Source organism: Truncatella angustata (genome assembly GCF_020726525.1).
Source record: "Truncatella angustata strain MPI-SDFR-AT-0073 chromosome Unknown BKA67scaffold_6, whole genome shotgun sequence".
Classification (NCBI taxonomy): Eukaryota; Fungi; Ascomycota; class Sordariomycetes; order Amphisphaeriales; family Sporocadaceae; genus Truncatella; species Truncatella angustata.
This window is the reverse complement of record NW_025763386.1, coordinates 396,007-414,155: the sequence shown is the minus strand read 5'-3', so window position 1 is coordinate 414,155 and position 18,149 is coordinate 396,007. Positions and strand designations below refer to the sequence as shown.

The following is an 18,149-nucleotide window of genomic DNA, read 5'->3' as shown; positions in this document are numbered from 1 at the left end:
GTGTACTGGCCAATTGAAACTACCGTACCTGCTAGCACAGACCATACCTAAATTGAGGTCCCTGCAAATGGATCTGCATCACCAATAAAAGCTTGAAATCATGCAGGTGCGTACTGCTATGCCCAGCTTAGCTGCACGCCCATCAGGAGCCCCCAGCCGGCAAATCGACATTGACGACTATGATATTGCAATGAGATTCAAGCAGGATGAAGACTCTCATCCGCTCCCATAACCCAGCTCGGCTGAGTGCAGCCCTGCCGAGGCCCTTGTTCAGGCCAGGAGTCAGCGCCTCCACCAGAATCTCATCAACGCCTTTTACATCTCATCCGAGCCATCGCCAACGTCGCTCCTTCCACCTTGGTGTGGCCCCAGTAGTCCAGACCGTCGGCCAATGCTTCCAAACCGGTTGCCAGACTGCACAAGATGTCATGCTGGCGGCGCATGGCCTAACGGGTATGCCCTGGGTGTTCACGATTCCTTTGTTCGCCCTAGGCGTGAACCTGCTCTTCCGGCTCCCGTTCAATCTCCAGAACCAAGTGCTCATACAGCGGCGATCCAAGGTCGCTCATGTCTTGCAGGGATGGTTTCGGAAGCATTGGCAGGAGGTCAGCAGGGAGCAGGTTCCTCCTGGCGAAATGAAGAAGGAGCTGGAGAAGCGCGCAAAGCCACAGGCCAAGAGGCTGTACCGGGCGTTGGGTCTGCAGCAGTGGAAGTTCTATCTCATAGGGCTGGGTATACCCTTCTGGCTCATGAGCTTGGAGGCTATTCGAAGGCTTTGTGGTGCTGGGCGGTTCGGGCTCAATTCCAGTGATGCGGGCCCTGCTACCAGCGACACGGCCACAAGGGACCTATCGCAAAGAGTTGTGGACACATCTGACGCAGCGCTTCGGCCGGTTCCAGATGCCTCTGCAGCCTCAGATGTAGTCACAAATACGGCGCAAATTGTGAACGCTGCTCAACCAATGGATCCAACGCTCACTAGCGAGGGACTGTTGTGGTTTACCGATCTTACCGTAGCTGACCCCTACTACATACTCCCGATTACCTTTACGGCGCTGACAGTGCTCAACATCATACCCAAAGACAAGACAGCCCGACAAGCACTGTTTGGAAGACTCAGCCGCATCAACGCCGCCCCGAGTAAGGACTCCAATGCTCCGCCGTCTACGGAAACCATGGACCTGGGCAGCAACTGGCGTATCAGAACCATCAGAGCTATTCTCTTGAGCTCCCCGGGGTTGATCATTCTCACCGGGTCCTTCCCCGCAGCTGTGCACCTTTATACCATCACCTCTGTACTCGCTACCATGTTGACTCGTGCCATACTCTCAAAAATGTACCCGGTGGTGGCCAAGGCCGAGACATGCAAGCACAGGGAGATGCCGGTCATTAGACCCGCCCTGCCGAAACTCGACATTGTCAGCAAGGAAGCGGCGAAGTCATGAGCACTTTGGGAGAACAGACTTGGCATGGGCCGGGTATATCACCCTAAGCCCTAGTCTAGACGCTTATCAAGATGATCCATCCGGGAGACACAGGTCGGATCTTGCGGTAGACTTGCGTCAGAACTGTATAATATTTGATATATAGAGTGTACATTAAAGCCGTGGAAGATAATGAACAAATGACATGTCTCGATTTGACAGAACAGAATAGTCATCGTACCATGGATACCATCAAGACTGCGTAAGTGTACATGAACAAAAGGCCCAGAAACAGTGCCAACTCCCCAACGCCTCAGATGCGACATCAAACCACGCTCTTCTATCGGTGCTCGCCCCCGTGATATCAACCCAAGAAGACAGCCAACATGACAATGGTGAGGATGACGGCCAAGATCAACAACAAGCAGCAAGCCTTGCTCCTGGCGTTCTTCTGATACCGGGCGGCGCTCCTCAGCTCGTAATCAGCGCCCCTCGTGTCGTCACGCACGTTGATCGCGTTGCTCTCGATGGTCTCGAGCTGCTCGCCCTGCTCGCCAACGATCTGTGCCACCTGCCGGAAGAGCACATTGAGATCTCCCACGCCCTCCTCGATCTGCCTGATCTCCTCCTCGCGCTCGGCGATCAGGGCATCCTGGAAGTCGACGTCGTCCTGCGGGGCCAGGTGGACCTGCTCCTGCTGCTGCAGCAGCTGCAGCTCGTCGCGGTCGGCCTGGGCGTCCGAGGGGGCGTCGGTGTCGAGGGCGGCGCGGGCGGCGGTGACGCTGGCGTTGAGCTTCTCGAGGGCGGTGCGCTGGAGGGTCTGGAACTCCTTGAGGGAGGCGGCGAACTCGCGGGCGAGCTTCTGCTGGGAGTAGCGCTGGGTCGGGGTGACGTCGTCGGGGCCCCAGGAGGACTGCAGCTTCTTGACGCCCTCGCCGATGTCCTTGAACTTGTCGCGCGACTCCTCGAGCAGGGCCTGCACGCGCTCGCGCAGCCGCGGGTTGTCCTGCCGCGACCCCAGGCGGTTGATCTCGGTGCGCAGCTTGGCGTTGTTGCCTTGCAGGTGGAAGAGGGTGTTCATGAGGGTTTGCGACAGGCGCGAGAACTCGGGCGAGTCCGAGTAGCCGCCCTGGTTACCGCCGTGGCGGCGGGCGGAGGAGGAGCCGGCCCCGCCTGATTCTATGGAGGAGAGCTGGTCGAAGGACATGGCGGCGGTGGTCGGCAGGAGTCCACAGTGTGGTGTAGATGGAAAATAAATAATAAAACCAAGCGATAATGCGACGGCGTGAAAGGAAACTGGGATGAAATGGCCAGCCTAATCAGCTGCCTGGTTTCTGGTGCGGTTGCGACAGATGGGGGTTGCAGTAGTGTCACGGATATCTTCGATTGAGCCGGTTACGTTACGGTAGTAAGGTTAGTTAGTTACGTGAAGTTCGCTGGCTGGCTGGTAGCTCTGGAGGGTACGGATTAGCTTGGGAGAGGGAGGTCTGGGAGTTTGTTGCACTGCATTCGCACCGCCACACACCCACCGTCTCGTCTCCGTCACAGGCTTTGCCGCGGTGGGGTCAGCTGGCATAAGTTTGATCGCAGTACGTCACGTTTATGCTGATACCGATAACTCTTCGCTAGGTTAGGTTAGTCCTCGACTAGATGCATTTATGTGCATCAAACCAGACTGGAGCTCAGCTCCTTGTTCAGGCAACCAGCTCCCGAGTGCGTCTCACAGCGCGCGTTGCTCCGAACGGCGGTGCGCGTGCGCTCATAGCTCCAAAGTTTTTATTTTATTTTTATTTTATTTACTTCGCCGCTTCTGAACCACCACATCCCACTTCGTCGCTGTGCAATTGAGCAAACGGCAGTAGGCTGGGGCTCAAAGGACTATTTCAAACAGAACTAATCACCCACCACTTTGCGCCCGACTGATCCGCTTCTTTGGTCGAGGGCGACTACTCCTCTTGTCTTTTCCTTTCATTCTTCCAAGTCATGTTATAGCACAGAGCTTACAATGCCTCCCCCAATTGTCCGCAGAGCTCCCTACAAGGACTTTCTGCAGCCATGCACCCAACGACGATTCGCATCCGCCCTGCTCATCCTTCTCGCCTTGTCCTACCTCGAGGCCCTCACTCTGTCCAGCTGGAACTCCATCATCTGGTCGTGGTTCCCCATAGGCGTCGCAGGCATACGCACTCTCTTCATCTTCGCATGCGTCCTCTTGGTCGTCGTTCTGCGAATCGCACACCCCCACATCGGCATACGCACGAGCAATTCCCCCTTCGACACCTTCAAGCAGAACCTCCTGTCGCTATCAGCCTCTGAGACCGTCCTCACCTACTCCTTGTCCGCATTCCTGTTCAGCCAGGTCTATCTTGGCACTGTCGCCGACCAGGCCAATCTACAATGGGTCACATATCACAGCGGAGATCGCGCACGACTCAATGAGAGGACTGTCTTCTACACACTAACCATGGTCTTCCTCGGAATCACTGCTGGACTCATCCATCTGTTCCTGGATTTGGACCGACTCATCCTGGGCACGGTCAAGGAGACGGAAGAGAAGACGAAGCCAGAAGACCCAGTCGAGAAGCTTCTTGCTGCTGCCCCCAGGCTGTTGTTCCGATCGATCGCCACTTCCCTTGGTGTTGCGGGCCTCAACTACATCCTCCTGTACTCGTTGTTCCGGAGGTCTGCATGGGGCTGGGCAATGTTCTTTCTCCGACCATTCTACAATCTACCCAAGACCAACATTCCACCAGCCCATGCGCCTTGGAGTATCTGGATGTTGAGCAGATCTGTCGTGGCCGGAACTCTGCTCTGCATTCTGTGGAACTTCAGCAACGAGGCATTCACTGTGAACCTGGCGAAAAAGCCCCTCAAGAGTGCCCAGCCAATCACTTCCGAGTCCAAGGATCCCAACGGAAGTCTTTTGAACGGATTGAAGAGCAAGAAGGCACGAATTTCTGTAAGCACCCGACGGCACTTTATGCTTCATACTTGGATTTTGAACGCAAAGCTGACATGATTAGGCCTTTGCCATGTGGGAGCTTGCCCTGATATCGAGAGACTTTGACGCCCGTCGCAAGGCCATCTTCGAGGACATTGATCGAAAGGATGGTCCAATGTGGTCTCAAATCTACCAGCTGTGTCTAGGCCCTATCAAGGCACTCGAGAAGCGCATCGATGACTATGGGAAGCCACCTGCCCCACCTGCTGCAGCACAACAACCTGCAGTGCCGTCACAGCCACGAGCCAAGATTGTTGAGCCGCCGGCGAGCGCCAACATTTGGGAGCGCGCTCCTCCGCCAAAGACCATCCAGGACTCTGTCGGAAAGTGGGTCGCAGATGTGGCCAACACTCCTGGCAAGAAGCCCGCTGATACGTTGGTTCCGCTAGCCAAGAAGACGGTAGCTGATGTAAGGGATTCGCTTTTGACCAAGCAACAACAAGAACACCTGAACCAGGAGGGCATTGTTGGCATGTTCCAGGGTGTCTTCAAGGTGGTGTTACCGACGAGGCTGGGCTGGTTGTTCCGACAAACATATTCTCGTCGTATCCGCACCGCAGTTCTAGGTACACCATACGGCGATGCCAGTCTCCTTGTCAACTCAGCTTACGCGCTCTCGCGGCTGGCCGTGGCTAGTTTGGCCGAAGACAACTACGGCAACGTTCATCGTGACGTTCCTACCATCATCCGGACTTTCACGACGTTGATCAAGAAGCTCGAGGTGTTCCTGGAGAACTTCCCGGCGCATTGGACAGACGCCAGTGGAAAGCGCCAATCCGCCGACGTTGAAGAAGTGTTGGATGCGTTGAAGGAGTCCCTTGCCAGGGTCGTCAAGGATTTTGAAAAGTATAGCTCAGACTTGAAGCTATCGCGCACTGACTTAAGGCTCGCGAAGGAGGCAGCACAAAAGAGGGAACAGGCACAACAAGCAGCAGAGGTGGGGAGGCAACCAGAGCCCGAGATGAGGCAGGTCAGCTAGTGGCTGGCGCCATACAAAGGAGTCATGATGATGCTGAGAATTAACACGCGGTCATTATCATAGCCGACTTTGTCGGCATCGCCAGATGAATGACATCTCACGATTGAACGATTGAGCATGCTTCTGGAAGTCAGGCCCCTCCAACCATGATTGTGCATCCCGTTGAGCAATTTGCGAGCTTGGTCTGGTTCATGCTCGTATAAGTACAGTCGCCAAGAACCGTGCCGTTTCAATGGAGCAAAACACATATACGTACATGGTTATATCGCTGTTCAAGTCAGCCAACACCTACAAGGGCATGCATGATCTCCAGTTCCGCACCATGGGCGTGGACTAAATTGGCAGTGAAACTTGAAGAAGCGTTCGTCCGCGAATCTGCAGAACAGCTATGCTGCAGGTCGACTGCTTTGGGCAACTACGTACCCAACCCCACTCACAGTCGTGAATCGATCGACCACAGCTCCTCCGTAGAGGCTAACATTGCAGTGCAACGTGAGAGACTATCTGACTCGATTTGACACCGCCTGGATCATGACTGGACCCGGCAATCGAAACTACGTGCTTGTTGCATACTGTACACATACCTTTACCACCCCTTGACATCCGGGGATCCTGTTCAACAGTCGGCAGCCTCGTCCCGGGACTTTGCGTGAGCCGAGTGTGGTGTACGAGTCTCTGGATACAGATTGCCGTCGTGGGGATCAGAATTGCAGTGAAAAGGGAATATTTCTAGTTAGATAGTAATCTCGTACCGACTACGGAGTACAATCGGAACCCCCTCGTGTCCCCTTCCACAGGGCGTATGTAGTACCACGCCTCCAGCGATGCAAGGCACACCCGTGGATCGCGCGCTCTGGTCTCGAGTCAAGGCAATGACTTACTGGATCCTTAGCTGCGTTGGAAAGATATGCTGTAAATTGTTCAGGCGCCGGGCGACCCTGTTCGGGCGGGGAGGTGTCTATTTCTTTTTCACGTTATTTAATACATGCGTATATATCTATTTTATACACATATCTAGTTTATGAACAAGGCATGATGTCTCAAGAGGAGTATCATTGAAGGCTGGCGCGGTCATGGGCAATGGTGGTAGTAGCTCAAATTGGGTTCGTGGGGCAGGAGACTTGGCATCTTGGTGATGGATATATCCTGAGTTGCGACTCAAACGGGCAGATATTGCCACTAAGATGGCAGGATGGGCTCTGAGCATGCTGGACAGATACTTCGGGTGCTCCAGGTCCTAAAGCCGCTTATCGCCACGAGAGTTGTCGTGCAAGATATGAAGCATGTGGGTCTGCTGCAAATCGGCGGATGCAGGGGAGACAGGATGAAGCGGCTGGCCATGCGTCCACGACATCTGCCGAACTCGACTGTGTGGGGGACGATGGGGGTGGTGGACGCGCTGAACTGCACACTCGGTACCGTAGCAGCTCATCCTATGTTAGAAGCAAGGGCCAAGGTATGCCGGCCAGCGATCACAAACAGCTGCACACTAGTCTAGTGACATAGGAGCCCTTAGAGCTGGGCAGATTAGTCACATGTTTCACGGTGGTGTATTATTCTATCTCAGTGCTTCGGTGCCCTCATGATAAGAAGCTCCAGTCAAATCTGTCAAGCTTCTAAGGTTAGGGAGGGTTCGTCCCATCGGGTCAGAGGCAAGAGGCAGAGGTGGGGTTCGAGAGCGGCAACTAATTTCAAGGTTCAGCCTCACTAAGTTGACTACTCGGCGACGTTGCTAATTCCAACTTCCACCTTCCAACTTCCTAATCGCAACACTTTGTTGTCTTTGTCGACTTCCACTCCTAATCAAGCCTTGCGCCTTTTCATTCAACTCTTCTTTCTCGCCCATGTCCGACATCATTCCAGGACTTTTTACCTCTACCACTTACGAATGACGACATACTGTAATTGCATCTTATCGTCCTCTAATACCAAATCATGAACCTGCCATCGATACCCCCTTGTTTGGACGCATGCGACAGATCGAATCGCAATAGAATACCACTCCTTCACACGCCCGCTCCAGCATCAGCAACAACATGTCTCATCCACGAACAGGCACTCGAAAGTTCTTTCACTATCTTTACAACACCGTCTATGTCCTGCTATGTCTGCTCCTTACCGCCTTGATCCTCATTACACCCGGTGACGCAATCCGACAGACCTACTTCGACACCTTACAATATACAAACATTATCATAATAGCAATTGCCTACTTGGTCGCAGTCTCCATTGTCCTCTTCATATACTCCCTCCGACTCTATGTTACGCGCACCGTGTTGGCCAGTATACCCAAGAGCCGCATCCCTGTCGACAAAGGCGATGTCAAGAAGAGCGTGCGTGAGATCATTGAAAACGACCTCGGGCGAAGCGCCGCCATCGCATGGCAGGCGAGGCCCAAGGTCGGCGCATCTGCTCCGGAAGCACAATCTAACGCCTTGTCCGTCGTCGCCGAGGAAGACGCAGACGCGAGTGCACCAGGAGCATCGACGGATGAAGAGAAGGGTCCAAGTGCTTTATCCAGTTGGTCGAAGCCGAAGAAAGGCGCGAACCTGGAGCGTCAGATGGGAATCTCGCTTCCGCCAACGAAACCGGTGTGGGGAGTGATTGAGCACCCAGGTTGGGGCAGCCCGGAGTCGCCTGATCTGGCCAACATCCAGTACAGTGCCGTCTTGGCGGAGCTGCCGAACTTGATAGAGGGTAAAGCCATGTCCCTGGCGCCTGCTCTGCCTGAAGCGCCGGATGACCCCACTCTATTGGACCCCGAGGCTGTCGCTGTGCTGCAGAGGACAGGCAACATGGGTATGCGCACTTACGTGGGTCGTTTGGTGGATCTGGGCGTCCTCGAATTATCCAGGGACGTCGCAGAATTTCTGGATGTATACGAAAGGGCACGCTTCTCGACCAAACCGATGCCCGTCACCATGTTTAGGCGATTGATGCATTTGTTCGCAGAACTGTTGCGCTCTGCAAAGCCGCTCACGCGTGATGTATTGGAGACCATGCGCGACATGGACGAAATGTACTCCGAGAGCGAGGGCGGGAGTAGCATCGACCAAGACAGTCTACGGCGAACTGGTAATGTTCATCAAGCGGATATCGACGATGATGCGCCTCAAAATACCACTCCGACGACGCCGGCGCGTAGCGTGCGCACCGTCGACACTGGTCTGAGTCTGAATACGGCAAGTAGTATACATTCGCGCCATGGCCGACTGCGACCTAGCATGACCGCGAGAAACTCATCCGGTGGCAATACGTGGACTCAATACGGGACGGCACCCACTACACCGAAGAGCAGGGCAGGTCGAAGCAGCAGAAATCAGCGCATGAGAAGCAGCTCGAAGGATGGCAGCACCAGAAGTGGGAGCAGCGGAGGCAACTTTGCGCAGACACGGAGGCCGTTCATGGGTGGGAGTCTGGGCAGTAGTAGCAGTCAGGGTAGCCTGAGGTCAGCTAGCCAGGCGAGCGAGGGTAGCGTCATCCGGCTTGCGAGGCACGATGAGGATGGGCTGCCATATGTGTTGAGGGTATCGCATACGTTCTGAGGACAGACTTCTGATCGAACTTGGTCTATGGATGTGAGAGGAAAATTATACATCCCCTCAATCGAAGAGATGATGGATCCCTTTGAGCTTCTGGTGTGCGGACCTCTGAGCATGTGCACGGCTCACTTGAGTATACGTGACACTTGTGGGCAGTCATTGAGAAATGGCATAACTTGGAGACATGGAGACATGCCTGTGTGCGGGAATAACGATCGATTTTTGGCTGTCTTGACGGGACCAGGAAATATCTCAATCCCCATGTTGATATAACATCAGTTGCACCGGTCCCACCCCCTGCCCTCTGAGTCTGCTATCCTCGGCTGATCAGGGCCATCGCCTCTTGCACTACTTTGTCAAGGGAAGCCAACCGCGCTGCATTTCGCGCCTCCGAAGAACTAGTCTGATAAGCAAGACCGGCGGCCAGGTCGCCGCCATCACTCTTAGTGACCATGTATGCGTGGACCCGGCCAGCAGTCATGGTGTTGTCAGAAGGTTGTGCCACGCGCTGGCTTACTGATGTTGAGAGCTTTGGGGGGTTGTCCCTGTGTGAAGACTCATCAGCTCTGGGGGCATGACACAGGAGACCGGAGGGGTGACAGTCACATAACAGACAAAAGGGACGCCTTACCCATAGCGGAGGGAGGTAGACGTTTCACCGCTCATGGTTGGTAATAGTGATACGACTTGATGTGCCACGGCGATCAAGAATTGGAAATACGCGGATATATGGAGTGCTTCTCTCTACGATGGAGTGAAGACCGAGTTGAGCATGCAGGCTTGACTGTTCTTGCTGTGGAAGACCATGTGGGAGGATGATAGTGTCTGTCTTGAAGGGCGAGGCGCGCATTCACTGATCTCATGGGTGGGCTTCAACCTGTGATCTCTGTCGCGGTTGTTGGTCGCCATTGGAACAAGAGAGGACCAGGTCATGGTTATATAGCAAGATCAAATACAACGAAATGGCTTGACAGCTTGCGGTTGGGAGTAATGAAAGTGCAGCCAAGAGAACGATACCTAAATAACCTTGCGGCTCCCGCAGTGGCTCAATTTGCAAGCTAAGAGCCCAACCAGTGTAAGACAAAAGTCATATAACTTTGAGTTGTAAGCCAAAAGCCATATAAGCAGAGAGCAAAGAGGTCGGCTAAAGCGGAGTTAGAGTAATGCAAGGGTATTACAAGTGAAGGCAAACGAAGAAAGCAAGGCCCTAGAATTAAGGCAATAATAGGTTATTGAGCATGCAACCTAAAGACACCCCCGTACGTATTGTAGACAGCAACATACCCACGCCTCTACTCTGCTTGGTGATGATTGACGCGTCCGGCTCGAGGTACCTAGACAATACTTTGTCAATACTTCAACATGACGCGAAATTGGTCTCTTCTCAACGTCAGCTCAATTAGGTATACGAAATACCATGCGGTACACGAAAAGTACCAGAGTGGGATGAAAGCAGCTTGAGCTGCGCGCGATGGCTTGGCCACAGTATCGGTTTTCTGTATCAGGCCGACGGTACGTACATGGAAATCTATGTATGCGACGTCTCGTTGGTTCGCGCCCTGTTTACTGTAATATGGCGCTGAACAAAAGCATCAATCACAGTATAATGATTGCCACCGGCGGCGCCCGAGAGGCCGCTAAGATGATCCCTGCACTTGAACATACAGCTACATGACACGGCATCACCTTTTGCAACGAGCATGTTCATCTTGAAATCCCTCGGGACTGGTACACGCCAGACGCTTATTCTTCGTGTCGGTTCTCATTGGCGCACACCGCTTACGTAGTATCGCATCGGTTTGCAAGGATCTAACAAACCTCTTCAAGATCTCCCATTCTCAGCAAAGGAGATCGTTCGGCAAGCCAGCATACCGAGTTAGGCCCCTCGACATCCCATGCAAACATGTCCACCAAGCTTTTTCCATGTAGCAGTATCGTAATTTTGGAGTGCAAGGGCATTTCCCCCGACAGGTCATGACAAGCAATGCATTGTAGCCCACCGACCTTTTCGCCTGTTATTGCTTCGAGCGACTCCCAGGACAAAAGCCGCGTGCTGTAGGCGGTCGGTAACCCAATTTTCTGAGGCCATAACGCAGTCCTCAGATCGGGTCAAGTCTTGCAGTCAGTCTTACGCAAGGTACGCTGGACGTTATAGCCTGGTTTCATACATCGAGGGGGGAGATGCGGCCACCAATGCCGTAGCTCTGTGAAATCCGCACAATATATCTGATCGCTACATTTGCCAACCCGGAGGTGCGCGTGTACGAATTTATTCTCCCTTTTCGTGGAACCGATCTGCTCAAGCTGATGAGGGACAAGGCATTCTGACTTCTGACCGTCCCATTCGCCTCCACGCCCTTCCCCGCGCTCACTTGTGCTGGTTGCTTTGCCTACTCGCCTCCACGCCTTCCCCGCGCTCACTTGTGCTGGTTGCTTTGCCTACTCTTACATATTGGTTGCCTGAATTCTGATTCTCGATGCATTGCCACTATCTACCCCCTGCCACTCTGCTCCTGAGGCGGTCGCCGCCTTCTACATAACGTGAGCTCATGCCCGGAAAAGAATTCCAACCCTTTTAACTCCGATTTTAACGCACATTCGAGCACCGCGCAGTTATGGTACACGAGGCCGGCCAACAACACGCATCCTAGGGAATCGTTCCACTTACAACGATCACGACGAGAGGCATTCACACTATCCAACACTTTTCTTGGGGCCGGCGTTCTGACGGCTAAACCCTTGACGAACATACCGTGTTCCCGGCGCGCACCAGCTTGGCCCAGGGGTATCGAATATCGCCATGCTCGTCGTACTATTCCTTAAGCATCACTTGAAACCCTTATCAATTATGGTCATTTGCGACATTCCCTACGTCTCATTATGTGGCATGAATTGCAACTCCGAACCACAATGTTTCAGGAGCATCATGACTTTTTTCTGGCTTCTCAACACCCCTGGGCAAGTTTGCAGTCGTGTTTGGCTTTCGAATGCAGAGCTAGCTAGGACATAGCAGTATATGCCCGCTACAATCTTCATTTTCGTCGGTCGTTTCCCAGGTCGACACACAGTTCTCAACGCTTGAGACGATTCGCCTCTGGTACCCTGAAGGTGGACTTGGAGAACACAGTCCTCTCACCGGCCCTCTCCCTCTGGGGCGCTCATGCAGTGCATCCCTGTTGTTACTTCGAAGTTTCGTTCGTTGAATTTAGCGACTTGAAGCAGTGTTATGTCCATGCTCTTCTTGGGCGGATTATTCCTGCACCTGTGGTAGAAACCAAGTTCTTTTGAAGGTTGAATGTGGAGTTGCACGTGCTGTCTCTATTAGCCGCATTGTCATTTGTCAATGCCCTTTTTGACAATACCACACAGGATCTTACTGTACAACGAGGACGCATTTTTTGTACGCACCCGAATACGCCGCATGGCTGGTCAGGCTATCAAAGCGGTATCGTCAACCATCCCACTGGCGAAATAGCCCGTCCGGCCTCTAGAATGAGGCTTTTCCATACGCCGGGTCTGGCAACACCACTTCTCGGATCGGCTCCTAGTTCTAGAGGCTCGTACAAGCTAGACATCCTTTGGAGCCAAAAACAAATTCCCACCACTATGCTCGGCTTCCCAACTCGAGGGGGCACATTGTTGATAACAATGTCTATAGATAAATGAGGTCTACGGCAAGCCTTATTGCCCGTATTGAAAGTCGTGGACCTAGTGGAGTTGAATATGGTGGCACCGAGAAGCGGGCGTGGGTGCCGAAAGCTACGACACTGCTTAACGATAACAGCAATCCGCTACACGCCTCGAAAAGTTTCCATGGACGCTTTGAATTATCCCTTGCTTGTCCGAAACCCACTATCATGAACGAGTGCAGGCTACGGGTTGCAGAATGCTATGAACGAGGTTGTGGTAAAGTTCCCAAAGTTCACTCGGCATACTCTGTGTTGAAATCATCAAGTGCTCACGTCAAAGATCACAATCTTCAGGGCAATATATTTGAAAATACTTTATGCGTGTCGGTTCCTAGGAATTGTTACCTCCAAACACTGGCCTACTCGTATTTTGGGATATGCTTGACAGAATCTGGGCTCTGTAGCATCATTCCATAAATCGGGCGATAAAACACCAGCGTAACGAGAACAAGAATATGACTATGGCTTGTACTTGCACAGTACACGGTGCATACTGATCTATAGACTCTCCGACGTTATCCAAGCTTATTCAATGCCTCTTCCATAGCTGCATTAACACGAGTTATGAGCTCTACGGTACATGACTGTGCTGTTCCTTGATCAGAAGCAACAGCCATGGAAATATCACCACCATCGTCCTTGGTAGCGATGTATGCGTGGACCCGGCCGAAAAGCCATCAACTAAGCAAAAGCCAATCTCTCAGACATGATCACTCTATAGAGCCATGTCACTGGGATGTGGTAAGTAGTTCGCAGGTATTTTTCATATGCACAGTGCCGTTGTAAGACAGGCGAGACCCGGGGACGTGCCCTGCATAATCTTGGCCATTGGGCAACAAACCTTGCAGAATCTTCGTCATTCCAGTGGGAAATGACAGTATACCTTCTCAGACATACCCCGCCAGAGCTTGATTTTGCACAATAGACTCGACCTTCACGTGGAGCTGCTATATCATGCACGTCCCCGTTTGACAAAGCCGATACTGCAGCTGAAAATTCCTGTCTTGGTGACACAGGATCGATCCGCCAAGTACTATTATTCATGACCCGAGATTTGGACTGGTATTTCAGCCTCGCATGATCCTGTGCCACATCTTGCAGCAGCAGTAGTATTTGCCTAGCGACACAAAGCACTGCACACATTAGTGGCCGATGGAGCCGATTTTCTGCAATCATCACCTCTGCTCTGTCAGTGGCTTGTTCGCAAGGCTTCACGCCGATAGACACGGTAATCGACATATAGACGCTAGGTGCTGAGATTTAACATGTTTGTGAGACCATTTCTGCCACTTTTCTCATGCTCCGGCGTCTACAAACTAGTATGAAAAATCAGTTACTCAAAGATTGAGCACCATAATACCACACCCATACATCCCCCTTTGTAGCCCATATAGGGGTGCGCCAGAATCTCTAAGCTCCCCATGTCGTACCTGTAAGAGCTGACACGCACATGAATAATGTAAAGGCTGGGAGCAAATGGCGCTAAACTCCGGACATTCGCAAATATGAGCGGGTGTGGAAGCCTTCTTGTCAAAGTCTTTTAACGCGCATTTATTGATGTTAACCCCCACATTTCCGCCTGTTAATGTACGGTGTGTAAATTACTGCCCCCAACGTTTTGATATCTTGCTGTTATGCGAATTGTGTGCCCAAACACAGCTTCATGCTAAATCTTTTTCTTTTTCTTTTTGTGCTTCCAACACATGATCAATTATGCTGGTTGCGTGTACGCCACGGACTCTTTCCTAACGCTGCAATTATTCGAGGTCAAGAATACGAATACAACCCCTGAGTACGCATTCTGGTCGCATGATTGCCTGGAACCTTCATTACGTACATGCGCTCCTATATCGTTTTGCTCAGCCCTTCTGCTCGATTGGTTTCCCCGATAGAGTCACAAACACTATTTAGTGACACGCTAGGCTGTGTTCCACGATCACTACCTATCTCTTACTAGCATCCTCCAGTGAACTTGTTGAATTCTTCCCGCTGACAGGAAAGGTCAGACGCACCTGTTGACCGTGCTCGGCTGGATCCAGAAGATGACTTCGCTGAAGCTGGTATCTTATTATAAGTTCGACCCCTGAGGATCGCAAATCGGAATATGGCCAAACTGTTATATTGCTGCTGACAGTATATTGTTTGCTCGTCCTCGTTGCTCAACAGTATTATTCATGATGGCACAATAGCTCTGTCATTTCTTTTGACTAGACCTACGTTTACCATGGGAATTGAAATGCCCCGGATTGTCTATTTTCATGGGAACAAGGGAAGTACGGTGACAGACTCATATGTAAACTATTAAATATATGATGATAATCTATCCTGACATTAGACTCTCCTATGGAAACACCAGTGTAACAACAATGTTACAACCCTTATTTATCTTTCGTCAACGCGTATCACTTCGATACTTTGTAGTTATCTAAGCTTGGCCAATGACTCTTCTACAACGGTTCTAACACCAGCTTCTCGCTTTTCAGTCCTTGAACGTGTCGTCGATCCTTGGTCAAAGGCAATAGTCATGGCAAGGTCGCCAGCATCGTCCTTTGTAGAAATATAGGAGTCGACTCGGCTGTTTGACATAGCGAACTCAGAAGGTTGTTGCAATTGTGAAGCTATCTCTAGTCGAGGCTTTTCGGGAGTATCTCTGTATAAAGTCTTATTAGCTTCGAGCTGACCTATGTAGCTGGAAGGTCGACGACTAGGAGATAATTGAGAGCAATACCCATATTGGAGGGATGCAGTTGTTTTGCAGGTCATTACTATAACGGGACGTGGCCTTATCTGTCTCGACAATCTATCCTCGTGATGGTTGGGTATTCAGGTGCAAATGCAAGCAACCAAAATATAGAATTTATTATATCTGTACCTGGCAGCTAGTTTAGGTGTTCAGGCGTTGAAAAATATGAGTTTTGTGAAAAAAAGATAAAACCACATGCAAAGTCTGTGACTCAAGTTTGCCATGGTCTCCGCCGGCCGCGATTGAAGATTACGACAAAGGGCAAATGGACATTATATACTCCAGAACTTCTAGAAAGACATGAAACTGGGATTAGGAGAAGCCATGATAGAAGAGGGAAAGAAATAAACACTTTTGGTTTCCTCCTTATGTTTCTTTCTTGTGGATCATGGGTTATTGGTGCGATTCGTGCAGATTGAGCGAACATGGTTAGTAGCATGTACAATTGCGGATCAACCCAGCTTCGCTCAATCCAATAGAATTAGCCATGGCGATGCGCCCCGACTTGATGCGATGTCGTTGAGACGAGCGTGGTTGCCTTAAAGAGAACAGAACAGAGCCGCATAGGTCGCGAACCGCGGGTTACAGTGAGTTCTCTGTTGTTCAAGTCCCATGAATATATCCTGGCTCTTCGGTGAGCGACCTACGTCTCACAAATTTCAGCTTCAGCTTGACGGCCGTGAACCACACGGTGACAGCTCCGAACAGACTCAATCGCCTTACAGCACAGACCATTGAGGTTATGACAACAACGTAGAAGGCGGAAGCACATGACGCATCTTCACCAACGCGGTCGCTCAAGAGATACTTTGGAGATCTTCTAGGACTTTGGGTCAGCCGCTGGCTTTCACCCCGTCTCGGCAACCCTAGCGTCAAGAACTCTTAGGAGTGCAAAGCATACACAGCGCCACACGCTCAAATATCATGACGAGATCGCTCAGGAAAGCCCCCTCACATGGAGCGCATAGCGTTCAACAATGACGCTACATTAGTGCAATACTTGTTTATCACTGCTTCCCATGAAATATGTCATATCGTTCTCCAAATATCCAGTTTAGTTGTCTGCATCATCCGAGTACGCGGGGATCTCCCACAGACACATTCAAATGGGTGTTAGCGCAATGACCTCTGACCACACACCGCCCTGCTTGAACCACGCCACCGTAAGCTATCGCTGCAGAAACCGGCATAGTTACAGCGCGGCAAGCCCTGTGGCTTTTTTCGTTTCTTCATCGGATACGCTATGCATCGGTCTCGGGTAGGCAGTGACTCGGGTAGGCCTCAACTCGGGTTGGCAGCAACTCGGTTGATCAGGCATTCAGCCTTCGCTGCATCGAGTAGACCTTGTCTCGGGCATGTGAACGTCAGGTGGGTCTAAATCAGCCCGATAGTCATATGGACAATAACTATGTAGTCTGCCCTAGAGTAGATTCCATGCGAACTGCCTTTATCTTGGTGGCATTGATAGGCATTGCACCATAATTGAAGCAACACCTCTTTTCTAACCAGGACAAATGATGTCTGCATTACAACTATGCAAGTCAACTCTTTTGGCCGAGCACTCGAGCATGAATATTATTATCGTTTTTGTTCCTTCCCCGGGTATTAAATCCTCTCTAGACTTCACATTTGTGGATCACCCCATTTCGCAACAGAATCTGTCCGAACACGAATGTACATGGCACGGGTCTAATTAATACTTCGCATTGATGATAACACAACCGTGCTGGTACATCCCGCTAGACGCGTAGAAATTTGTCGTATTTTCAGACAGATTCGGGTGAGAGGCAAGGAACACACTCTGATGAACACTTAACACTTGTGATTAGTAGTAGGCCTATTAATTAAGGATGGTATTGGAGCTGCGGAACAGCGCTATCGCATGTTCCATTGAAGCCTACCTGAAGTGGTTGCATCAGCTGAGCCATCCATTTCTTTGATGGATTTTTATATCGGCAAAAGAGCGCTACGCATAAACCACCTCCTCCTAACATCTGTCAAATCGTAGATGAAAGTCATCTTTTTATAGCAACTGCAAGGCCGCTTTATATGGTTAGTTGTTTTTCACTCAGACGTAGCTGATCTAGAATCTGACCGTCATGGAGTATCGTTGAACGCGGCTCATCGCAAACAATAATACTTAATAGCTCAAAATGAAAGCCCTGCACTCCGATAAGTAGTCCCGGGCCACTGGTTCACAAGCGACGGTCCAGCACTACCACGCATTCAAGACCGCTGCTTTTATGATTGGTTGCCCGAATCTGCTATCTGCAATCTACAATACTGGTAGTCATGGCGACAGGATGCCTCCGCGGCAAACCCTACGCATGACCGGGTCTAGCTCAGGCTGTCCCGAAAGTGAGGCCAAACTTTATGAAGATGGATTAGTCTGCATTCTTTTAATTACATACATTCAATGCATTGCTGTATTCCAGAGAAAAGCGTCGGTCGGCCATATCAACTTGTCCAGACCTGATCAAATACGACACTTTCCACCTTGGTTCACCTACCTAACTCAAGCTATCCATGCTACGTCCCAATCGTCTTCAAAACTCATGATGGCGACCGGTGTGCGTTGTCATATGTGGTGCCAAACTATGATCCCGGAAGACGATTGGTGCTGTTGAGGAGGGTGGGTGCATGGCATTGCGTTTGTTGCAATTAGCAACAGACAACATCTTGAAGTGGGCGCGGCGAGGGGGGACCTTTATTTGTTGTTGGAGCAGTTTTGGGTGAGGTGCCCTACGTGTGAGTTGAGTGAATGATAGGCC

General features: G+C 51.3%; 4 protein-coding genes across 4 annotated transcripts; 3 read left to right on the top strand and 1 right to left on the bottom strand.

Annotated features, from left to right (window-relative positions):
• The first annotated feature begins 19 nt into the window (after nt 1-19).
• On the top strand, nt 20-1,553 carry BKA67DRAFT_571225 (uncharacterized protein). Its single transcript, XM_046103210.1, has one exon. It carries the CDS (start codon nt 207-209, stop codon nt 1,443-1,445), a length of 1,239 nt encoding a protein of 412 aa, XP_045955838.1. The 5' UTR covers nt 20-206; the 3' UTR covers nt 1,446-1,553.
• On the bottom strand, nt 1,554-2,871 carry BKA67DRAFT_692843 (t-SNARE). The gene has a single exon (XM_046109230.1). The coding sequence runs from the start codon at nt 2,629-2,631 to the stop codon at nt 1,789-1,791; it is 843 nt and encodes a 280-aa protein (XP_045955837.1). The 5' UTR covers nt 2,632-2,871; the 3' UTR covers nt 1,554-1,788.
• A 558-nt stretch (nt 2,872-3,429) lies between these two features.
• Nucleotides 3,430-5,404, top strand: BKA67DRAFT_520271 (nucleoporin protein Ndc1-Nup; the record flags this gene model as incomplete). The annotated part of the gene is made up of 2 exons (XM_046098164.1): nt 3,430-4,383; nt 4,448-5,404. 2 exons carry the CDS (start codon nt 3,430-3,432, stop codon nt 5,402-5,404), a joined length of 1,911 nt encoding a protein of 636 aa, XP_045955836.1.
• A 1,568-nt stretch (nt 5,405-6,972) lies between these two features.
• On the top strand, nt 6,973-9,176 carry BKA67DRAFT_331563 (uncharacterized protein). The gene has a single exon (XM_046096245.1). The coding sequence runs from the start codon at nt 7,441-7,443 to the stop codon at nt 8,947-8,949; it is 1,509 nt and encodes a 502-aa protein (XP_045955835.1). The 5' UTR covers nt 6,973-7,440; the 3' UTR covers nt 8,950-9,176.
• Nucleotides 9,177-18,149: the final 8,973 nt, after the last annotated feature.

Coding starts and splice junctions, on each gene's coding strand:
- BKA67DRAFT_692843 (XM_046109230.1), bottom strand. CDS start 2,631: ATGTCCTTCGACCAGCTCTCCTCCATAGAATCAGGCGGGGCCGGCTCC.
- BKA67DRAFT_571225 (XM_046103210.1), top strand. CDS start 207: ATGAAGACTCTCATCCGCTCCCATAACCCAGCTCGGCTGAGTGCAGCC.
- BKA67DRAFT_331563 (XM_046096245.1), top strand. CDS start 7,441: ATGTCTCATCCACGAACAGGCACTCGAAAGTTCTTTCACTATCTTTAC.